The sequence below is a fragment of the Procambarus clarkii genome, chromosome 61, assembly GCF_040958095.1.
Source record: "Procambarus clarkii isolate CNS0578487 chromosome 61, FALCON_Pclarkii_2.0, whole genome shotgun sequence".
NCBI lineage: Eukaryota > Metazoa > Arthropoda > Malacostraca > Decapoda > Cambaridae > Procambarus > Procambarus clarkii.
In genome coordinates this window covers 12,523,342-12,533,969 of record NC_091210.1, presented here as the reverse complement: position 1 = coordinate 12,533,969, position 10,628 = coordinate 12,523,342, and the positions used below count along the sequence as shown (strand labels likewise).

At 37.8% G+C, this 10,628-nt stretch overlaps 2 protein-coding genes across 2 annotated transcripts; one reads left to right on the top strand and one right to left on the bottom strand.

Annotated features, from left to right (window-relative positions):
• The first annotated feature begins 599 nt into the window (after window positions 1-599).
• RpS9 (ribosomal protein S9) lies at window positions 600-4,856 on the top strand. Its single transcript, XM_045768618.2, has 5 exons — window positions 600-735; window positions 1,685-1,777; window positions 2,568-2,697; window positions 2,929-3,115; window positions 4,641-4,856. The coding sequence occupies exons 2-5, from the start codon at window positions 1,685-1,687 to the stop codon at window positions 4,813-4,815; spliced, it is 585 nt and encodes a 194-aa protein (XP_045624574.1). The 5' UTR covers window positions 600-735; the 3' UTR covers window positions 4,816-4,856.
• Window positions 4,857-6,240: 1,384 nt separating this feature from the next.
• LOC123774387 (CCA tRNA nucleotidyltransferase 1, mitochondrial) lies at window positions 6,241-10,299 on the bottom strand. Its single transcript, XM_045768617.2, has 2 exons — window positions 10,036-10,299; window positions 6,241-9,513 (listed from the first exon to the last, which is right to left on the bottom strand). Exons 1-2 carry the CDS (start codon window positions 10,243-10,245, stop codon window positions 8,257-8,259), a joined length of 1,467 nt encoding a protein of 488 aa, XP_045624573.2. The 5' UTR covers window positions 10,246-10,299; the 3' UTR covers window positions 6,241-8,256.
• Window positions 10,300-10,628: the final 329 nt, after the last annotated feature.

The following is a 10,628-nucleotide window of genomic DNA, read 5'->3' as shown; positions in this document are numbered from 1 at the left end:
CAGTTCCTCTGCGAGTTTTGTTACGAATTTGGGTTGAATTCCAGCCACATCTGGAAATGAGATCCATAATAAATTGATTCAGTAAAACTGGAAAGTCATATTTGGCGGGTAGTGGCCATTATCGTGGTGATCCCTGGAGAGGCCGCTCGTATATTTAATCCAATTTTCTATTATTGGCATCAATTAAATTCTATACTGATATCTGTAATTAAATGTTGCAATTATGTCCTTAATTCAATTTTGTATTTAATAATATAGGTATTCATGCCCTGAAGAATTATCAATTCTCTTTTGAGCACACTTCTGAATGCTATTCACAAAAGAATATTATTCATTTAGTAACAATATTGAACAAAATTTATAGTCACCCAAATGCGATAGTCAAAAATGTAAGAACTCTTGTATATTTATATGTAAATAAAAAAAAAAGTCCGCGAAGCAGACATTATACATAGGGTGTTTCTTTTTTAAATTAGTGCAGTTTATAATGATGGGACAAATACAGCACACATATAATCCATATAATATTTTTGCACGAATAAATTATTATAATCATTAGTGTAGTACTAGTAATAACAATATTAGATGATATATGTGGTGTTGTAATGGCGGCCGAGGCGAGGCAGGTCTTTCCCTTTAGTGACGGTGTGTGAGGCGGACGCTCCCGGCTGCCTCGTCCGTGTTTCTTCGTCTGCGTCTCCTAGGCCCTGAACACGGCCCTAACAGCCTGCCGAGGTATGTAACGAGGTGATTAGGGCGGTGATAGGTGGTTTATATGCCTAGGAGAGCGGATGTTTAGGGATTAATGTGAGGCTCGACCATCTGCTAGACTCATTTTTCTCACGTGTCAGTCAAGTCTTAACTACTGAACTATAAAGTGCCCTTGAGGACAGGAAGTCTGCGGCTTGTCAAAATAACCCCCTCATTTGTTTTGGTATTTTTTTTTAAACTATAAAAAAATTATTTTGGTATTTACGGCTTTGGCGGGTAGGCGGTTCCATGAGTGAATGTATGTTGCCAGTCTTAATAAGTACCTCCTTTTCCTTCAAAAGTAAAGTGATTAGGTATTAAGTTAGTCCAGACCAGCCATACACTAAAATCTGTTGTATATAAATTAATAAATTTGTACTTTATGTAGACTTAGAGTCGAAGAAGTCATTGAGCTATTTTCAGCCAAAGTAATAAAAATACAGCAAATACAGAAAAATTGATTTTCCCCCAAGAGGAAACTCGAAATCTTTAGGAAGTTTTGATGAGCACGTTACCTTGATACCTTGCTTGTGATCCTGTGGTCCCGGGTTCGATCCCGGGCGCCGGCGAGAAACAATGGGCAGAGTTTTTTTTCACCCTATGCCCCTGTTACCTAGCAGTAAAATAGGTACCTGGGTGTTAGTCAGCTGTCACGGGCTGCTTCCTGGAAGTGGAGGCCTGGTCGAGGACCGGGCCGCGGGGACACTTAAAAGCCCCGAAGATCTTGGTACTTTACTCTCAATATTTGTCAAGTATGCTTGGATAGATCTTGATACACTGGTACTCGACAAGATTAGAATTTAGTTAACCATACAACAATCTCTGTTACGTTAAGTTGGGAGAGGCTAGCCCCAAGTGTTTGACCTCCAGCACATCCTTTATACTGTGTATAGATTTGTTACTGCTATATGTAAATTGATGACTTTTATTTCAGATGGTGAACCATAGAGTACAGCTGGTGCAGAGTAAACGGTACTCCACCCCTAGGAGGCCGTTTGAGAAGCCTCGACTCGATCAGGAACTCAAGGTAAAGAAATAACCTTGTTTCCCTTCTTGCTTAATGTATACTTATTTTTCTAATAGCATAAATGTCACTGCTGAATAAGATAGCACGTGCAGGTATGCAAATTGTTTTAATTTTGACGGAAGATTAAGTGAAGGGAGGGAACTATCAGGAGAGCACCAAGCCATTAAGACTATATATATAGTACTGGGAAGGGATCAGGATACGGATTTGGGATAGGACGGGGGGGAAGGAATGGTGCCCCAACCACTTGGACGGTCGGGGATTGAATGCCAACCTGCATGAAGTGAGGCCGTCGTTCTACCGTCCAGCCCAAGTGGTTGTACGGATACTACAATTTGTGCCGAATCGGTGGCAATGCCTAGGTCTCGGGCCTCGTTCCGTGTTGAAATTTGGTGAGGTTAAGCGGCACAATTTCCTTGTAGCGAGAGAATAATGGTTAGTGGCATTCTTGCTGTTCAGGCAATAAAGTAAATAATTTTAATGTATACAGCATTTAAAAGCTAGTTTTCTATTAAATTTGATTAGATTTAATTGTAACTGCACTAGAGTGTAACGGTTAAAAATTGTACAAGGTACTGACCATTATTTACAGGATAAAATTACATTACCTAATGGTACGTCCTACTCAAATTAGGAATCTAATCATAAAATTGAATTTCACATTCAGGGGTTTGAATATGGCAAATTTATGAAATCACTTGAAGTCAGCAGTTATTAGTAAATTATTGTATATATTTAAAGGTTTACTCTGGGCATAAAATAAAAACTAAACTTAAAATTGTCTTTGTAGCTAGTTGGTGAATATGGACTTCGTAACAAGAGAGAACTTTGGATTGTGAAGATGTTCCTTGCAAAGATTCGTAAGGCTGCCCGTGAACTGCTGACCTTGGACGAGAAGGATGCTAGACGACTTTTCCAGGGTAAGTGTTAGCAAGTTTGTGCTCAATGAAGCCGGTCCTTGTTTTGACAAATTTGGAAGTTGTGTATGGAAGCATACCCAATTTTGTCAAGTTTAACTGTTTAGAATGATGTTTTTATTCTGACACATCTTGCCCTATGTATCTGAGGAGAGATTTAATCTGACATTTAAAGCTTTAGGTTTTTCTATTTATGATTTTGTCAAAGATATTAAGTTTTTTCTTTTTCTGCAGGTAATGCTCTGCTGCGTCGTTTGGTAAGAACAGGTGTCCTAGAAGAGGGTCGCATGAAGCTTGATTACGTTTTGGGTCTGAAGCCAGAAGATTTCCTTGAACGTCGTCTACAGACTCAAGTATTCAAGCTGGGTCTGGCCAAGTCCATTCACCATGCTCGTGTACTCATCAAACAAGGACATATCAGGTAATTGCAGAATTAAAATGTTTTTGGGGAAATGTACTGAATTGCTTGCTATTTTTATTTTGCATTGAAGTGGGCAGTGGTGTGCAGCATGCAAGCACACAAGGACTTGACATTCTTTCAGGAGAACACTTAAATGTACAGGCCATTACATACAGAAATCACAATAGCGTGATGCATCAAATGAACAAATCCACAAGGGCAGTGATGGGTTCGAACCCTCATCACGGCCCTTGTGGATTTGTACAGGTTATTGATTCCTAGTGTTTAGTTAGGGAATATAATGGGATTAATGCCGTTTTGATTTTCCTCTTTGAATTAGTATATGTGGAGATCTTTTGTGAATTTGCTCTATACAGTTATGGTGCTTATTTTTAAGAGGTCTCCACAGCTTTGTGCATTTTCTTTCACGTTTGAAGATTTAGAACATTACCCTGCCAATATTTTTTGTAATGTCTGAAATTTTAAATTTGTATGTTATCAAGTCAATAAATTATGGCAAGAGGCCCATTTATATTTTAGTATAGTGAATGCAGATTAGCTAACAATATAGCCGATTCCCTGTTGGTCACTTTAAATTTTAGATTATAGGCTTTACTTTTTTATGCAACAAATAAATAGCCAGTCCAGCTAAAAGCCATAAAGTGCCCAACTTGTATGTATACTTCACTAGATGTTTGAACAGTAGTTAAACCACATTTTCTTCACAGAATATGCAAAAATGCAAGACCCATTTGACATCAGTAATGAAGCATTGCTCAGACTTTTATCATGAAGACCACTTGACTAGGTACAACCTAGCAATGTCTCGTATATATTTCGAAAGGCCACTTGACCAGGTATATCCTGGCAACGCCTCTCATAAATTGGGATAACCGCAGTGTTTTGATGGGCTTGTGTGCTCACGTGTTGTTGGAATTGGCACAGCTTCAAACTTGGTGAGCTGCCTTATACCCATGTGTTTACATCAGTCTTTGAACTGCACTACATCCAGAGAATTATTTCTTTCCTAGAATAGCTGGTGTAAATATTTTTGTTTGAATAGGGTATATGTTATGTTTTTTAGTATGTTTTAAGTGCACAGCCACTTCAATCATTAAAACTATCTACATTTGTTGCGATAATGATATTTGTGTAAAAAGACCAGGGTTGAACATGTGCAGTGATGTACTTCCTTTTACAATATTTTCAACAAGCTTGGAGAAAGTGTTGCATCCAGCAAAAACAATTCAAATGCCTCTTAATATGCTAGGGATAAGAAACTGCCTTCTATCAAATACACTTCCTTGGTTATGGTTATTTTAACAAGTGACGGATAGTGGGCATTTTCCTTCATGAACCAGGCCTGATTTGCATGCTGCAACAGGAATTTACTAGATTTACTACCAACACTTGTCTAGACCACTATTGCTGCAACTATAAATTTACATTGTCATTAGTCTCTTACATTTTGTATTTCCTAGTTTAAATGTTATTAATTTTGTGCATTAATCTTTTGCAATGTCTAAATGGTGTTTTTATTTCTCAGGGTGCGTAAACAAGTTGTGAATGTGCCATCCTTCATTGTGCGACTAGATTCTCAGAAGCACATCGACTTCTCGCTCAAGAGTCCATTTGGTGGTGGACGGTATGGTCGTGTGAAGAGGAAGAACATGCGCAAGGGTGGCAGCAAGGCTGAAGAGGGCAGTGGTGATGACGAGTAGTGTCATTGATTAATGCTTTTCAATAAAACAAAGCTAATTAATACTTTTTCATTTGTCCTTTGTATAGTGCCTCCTAGTAGTTGGAATAGTTATTTGGAATTATGAATGTACAGTATTACTGTCTGGGATGGCTTACAGATGCATTTTGGAGCCTATTTAAGTCTGATCTGTGGAAGGGGGGGCTCTAATGTAATTATGAAAACATAAGTAAAGAGACTAGCACCACAGTGCTACTGAATATTCATGCTAAATATCTGGTGATGCCAATAAAGAACAAAAGCACCCTTGGCATTGTAAACTTTAACTTCATCTTATTCACCAAAGATTTGCAGTGATGTTGGGAGAGAAAGAAATGTCCTGAAAACTGGAACATTACCCAATAGGTGCATGACAAGTGGAACAATGCAGCTTTAATAACAAGGTGCAGGGTAGCATTCCATAGTGCCCTAAGAGTTAAGCATACTACTAAATAACCTAGCCAAAGTTAATGGTGGTAAGAGGAAGGCCAAGGGGATAAGATATGCAGTGTATTTATTGCACCAATGACCATGTGAGCAGTATGAGACAACCTGAATATGGAACACTTCTGAGCTCTGCTTTGAATGATCGATTTATATTAGCTCCTTCAAATTGCCGTATCCTAATTTTGATATAAAATGTGCCAATATCTGCCTCACCACTTCCAATGGTAAACTGCACTTGTTTTTTCAATACTGTATATAGTACAGGTATATTGGGAATTATAAACTAAACATTACACACTTTGCTAAAAATGTAAATTTGACTTTCACTGTTGTAGTAGAGCCATTTCTGTGATTTGTAGTTAAAAATAGTTTCTAATTCTAAATGTTTCCGATTCATAATCGCTAGGGGTTGGTGGCTAGATTAACATTTGACCATTGTTTGAGGACTGGCTGGAATATGCAGCCACAGGTCAGAGTTTGGAGAAACAACGTTTGCTATGTAAATGATGGTGACTAAATGTAGGCAGAGGGGGAAAAAGAAGTAGAGTAGATGGAGTTACAAGGGACCTGTGCTGACAATGGGAGGGGCAACTGGTAGAGGGACCGGAAAATGTTGCCTCAGTTTAAGCTTTAGGCTCGACTAGCAGGGCGATATATTAGGCACAGTTAATGCCTTGGTATTGAAGTGATGGTTTCCATGTTTTTAAAAAGTGAGCACAGACTTGAGAGAATGCATGGTGAATACCATACTTAACAAGTTGTGGGATACTATTCATCTCCATATAGGTGCAGGAAGGGAACATATTCTTAGACAACTTAGATCTTTCCAACATCTTTGATTTGTTAAATCAAATGATGTAAGGTATGTTTAGTTTATCTCTAATAATTTTGGGTGGCACAGTAATTTGGAAATTGGAAATCTTTCATGATGCAGGTAAATTGTTATTCTGAAGAAAGCCAATAAAATTTCATACTATATTTTTAAACTGAAGTAATTATCAATAAGTTTCAAAGCCCTGGAAGAGTGACAAATATATATCAAGGAACTTTTAGTACAGTACAGTATTATCATTCAAGATGCCAATATGAAAGTAAAATTACAAAACATAATGCAAAAGGAATGGATTCACCAAGGATTTTATCAAGGGAAAGACAAATTCAAGTTCTCGTTCACACATTACCTACTTTCATCTAGGTAATCAACTATCTGAAAAAAATTCAGATACCGTACTAGGTAATTCATGGATTGTGTCAACATCATGCAGACCATCAGAACAAGTTACACAACCATTCCCCCCATGATTAACTGCAAGGTTATACCTGCTTGACGGATTTCTGGGAGTACAGTAGTTCTACTCCCCAAGCCCGGCCCGAGGCCAGGCTTGACTAGTGAGAGTTTGGTCCACCAGGCTGTTTGGAGCAGCCCGCAGGCCCACATATCCACCATGTAGATGACAAAAGATGACCAGCCACATAACAATTGGCACTATCCAAATTGGACATTGTATATTGCCACCACTGTAGTGAGGGACAGGAAAGTACAAATCAACTTTCCCCCTAAGAGAGTGGTGTTAGCAACCAAGCTGTTTCATTCTTTGGGATTAAAAGTCTTTCTGGTCATGAAAATTTCTTACTCTGGTACTTTCATTTTTATACATAAAAATTATAACAATGTTCATTTTTGTTGATCCTAAATCCTTATATACATTAATGTTTACAAGTTATATTAGTTATAATAATATAATGATGTTTATTCAGGTAAAAGTACATACATACAAAATGAGTTACAGGATGTTGAATTTCTAGATAGAGCTAGTATATACAGTAATATACTGTGCCTAAAGCCACTAGTACGCACAGCGTTTCGAGCAGTTGTATATACTGTATAAATAAACATCACATGTAGTGTGCAATGCAATTATCATTTACAATACACAGTACACCATCAATTTTGTGTTATGCCATGAACTATATTGTATACTGTATTGCAGGCCACCATCTATTATATAATTACAAAATTATTGGCTATTCAATATCAATTATGGAAAACTTATATACTATGTTGGCTTTAATAAGAGAAAAATCCATCGACACATGAAAAAATATTTCAATTAACCACTTGGACTGAACAGTAGAATTATAACCTTGCTTCTTGCAGGTCGGCATTCAATCTCCTAAAGTTGTAAGTGGTTGGGTACCATTCCTTTCCTCCATCCTACCATAAATGCTTCAAGCTGCCCGAAACGCTATGCATGCTAAGTGGCTTTACAAGAATGCAATCACTTGTATATTTAAATAAATAAATAAAATAAAAAATGCTTATCCTCATAGCCCTTCAAAGTGATATACTCACCCAACTAGGCAAGTACAGTATAGTCATAATGGCTTAGTGCTTTGTCCTGATAAATTACCTGTCCTGGCTTTATGTATGAAAATAATATATTCCCAAGGAACACTTAAGAATAGTTTGCAGTTACCTCTGACCATTTTGTATATTAAATTACAGTTTGGAGACTTGAAAATTTATTTTCACATTTTTAATGGCACCACTGTTAAGAGCAAGTTCATATTTTACAAAATATTAACACAAATTATATTTTCTTTTATAGTCCCATTTCAAGCCAAAGTTGAAATGGCCAAAACAAAATGTGGCCAAAAATTTTTTTTTTGCCAAATGTGGCAAAATGTGGCCAATAAAATTTTGGCCAAATGTGGCCAAAACAGCAGTGTCGCAGTTAAGGTTAAGGTTAAAATTATTCTAAGATTTGTCACTAAGATGCAACCAGATCCAATAACCAAGATATTCCTTGCACGACCACACAAGGTACATTTTTAATTTGTACAGTATTTGAAAGCATTCTCCAGATATTGCATGTACAGTATTGTATTTTGCAAATTAAACAAAAATTTAAGATGTCTATTCAACAGCAAATAACATAACAAATTAACTTGTAGCTTGTGCAAAGCATTAACCAAATCATTGATACTTGTCAGTGTCTAGTGTGTGTAACAATTCCTCAGCACTTGATGAAAAGTCAGACTTCTTCCATTCTTTTAACATATCTGCCAATGCCAATTTAATTTTTTTCCGGGAAACTCCCTTCTCCATGACCATATGTCCATTCACTGGAAACTTTGGCACGTTCCACTCTTTAATTTGTTCCAGATAATCTATTCTACAAGCATATTTTAATAGTTCACTTACATACAATAGAGCAATGTCTTTATTTCTTTTCTCACCAATTACAATATCAACAATGTGGTCTTTAATTTCCTTGAATGAAGTTGCTTGTATTGCAAAGTCTCTATATCTAATTATATGCAACATGATCTCCTGCTCTTTTTTGGAACACTTAACTCTTGCTATCAATTTGATACATTCTGTTTCACTTGAAAATCCAGAGGCTAAAATTGTCATATGATGCATATCTTTAACTATAACACCTGCTTCTTCACATCTTTTATACAATGACCTAATACCATCACAGTTAAAGTTGTCTGGGAAACCAACATAAGGTCCTACCCCGCACTCAACCATTTTGATTAGGAGATCACCCCCATAGCATCCTGTGATAATTTTCTGCATCTCCATCCATATTCTCTCTCCAGAAATCCTGCTAAGACCCTCTACATTTCTCTTGATGCTCTCCAAGACGTCTGGCCTGTGGTTGTCAGGCCCATCTGCTATGCGTCCATAGAAACGAAAATAGCGAAGTATTCGCAAATAATCTTCTTGGATACGCTTATCAGTATCACCGACAAAAGTAACCAACTTCTCTTGAAGGTGTTTACTTCCTTCAAAGTAGTCAAAGACAGTGCCATCCAGTCCAAGAAACATGGCATTAATAGTAAGATCCCGACGGTTAGCATCTAACTCCCAGTCTTGGGTGAACTGCACGACTGCATGTCTACCATCAGTCACGAGGTCAATTCTTAAAGTCGTACATTCAAAGTTTTCTTCCTCAAGACGTACAGTCACCGTGCCATGTTTTTCTCCAGTGGCATTTATCATCCTAACTCCTTCAGTCTCAAACATTGACTTCATTTGTTCCGGAGTTGCGGTTGTAGCAAAATCCAAATCGTGGGGAACGATCCCCACGAGTAAGTCTCTCACCGCTCCACCAGCTATTCGTAATTCATAGCCATAGTCACTGAACATGTTTGCTAATTTCTTGACCCCGGGCCGTAGTATAGCATTCATTTGACTCTCCTCAATCTTCATGGTTTGTAAATTCTGTAAGAATAAAAATAGATAAACCATTTACTGAAACATTATATTTACCTTAAATTTTAAATCACCTTACATCACAGTGTATTTCAAGTAGTTTATAATTAGGCTAAGTGCACAAGATGTACCAAAAGATTTGACAGACAAACCCATAGCAAGCACAACTGTCAGTTTCAGTCAGTCAGTCAGCCAGCCAGATAGACAGTTTCAGTCAGACTGAAACTGTGACTGATTCAAACTGTCTGTCTGGCTGACTGAACCTGTTTTGCTGGCTGATTGACTGAAAATGTCTGTCAGTCAACCAGACAGTCAGTTTCAGTCGAAGGTTCCCCTCATATGCGAGCCTACGGGCCTCTCCAAGCAAGTCTTTTAGACCAAGTTACCCGAAGACGAAGTAAAACTCCCGGAAACCTATTGCAAGGACCACCCCTATGAAAGACCTCCTCGGCAAGACCACCCTAGCCACGGACCGTCTAAAGACCCGTTTGGACTTTCATAATACAGGGAATTAAAAATGATTTTGCTTACACGCGAGGGAGCGTGTTGGATGCGGCGAGGCCCTGAAGGGTGGTAGCTGTTGTTATACCGAAGCAGCGAGGTGCGGGTGAGGCGAGGCAGGAGTACAGGGGCGAGGCGAGGCAGGAGTACAGGGGCGAGGCGAGGCAGCACAGGGGCGAGGCGAGGCAGGGAGGTGCAGCTGACTAGTGGCACCAGCATATTTCCTCTCAGCTGACGCATGTAAACAAACCATGGCCGACTTTGCAAATTTTGCTAAATAAATAAAAAACTATTATCACCAAAGACAGTACTTGTAACAGAAAAAAACATAACAGCTATTACTCAAAATAAAACTAATGTCAACAATATCTCCTAATTCTGAAAAATCTACATCAGTATAAAAATATTTTAGTTATGTTGTGTATATTCGAGTTTGAATAAGGCTTAAATTAAGTTGGAGACTTTTATATTAATCAAATTAGTTATTGATATATAATAGTTATTGAATATAAATGTAACTGACAGTAAAACGCTTAATTTAAGGTTTTATTTGCCAATATTTGATTTGTCTTCTGTTCGAAACGCTTTTGCGTAATAGTGGCTTCATTAATTTGTGTAACTCC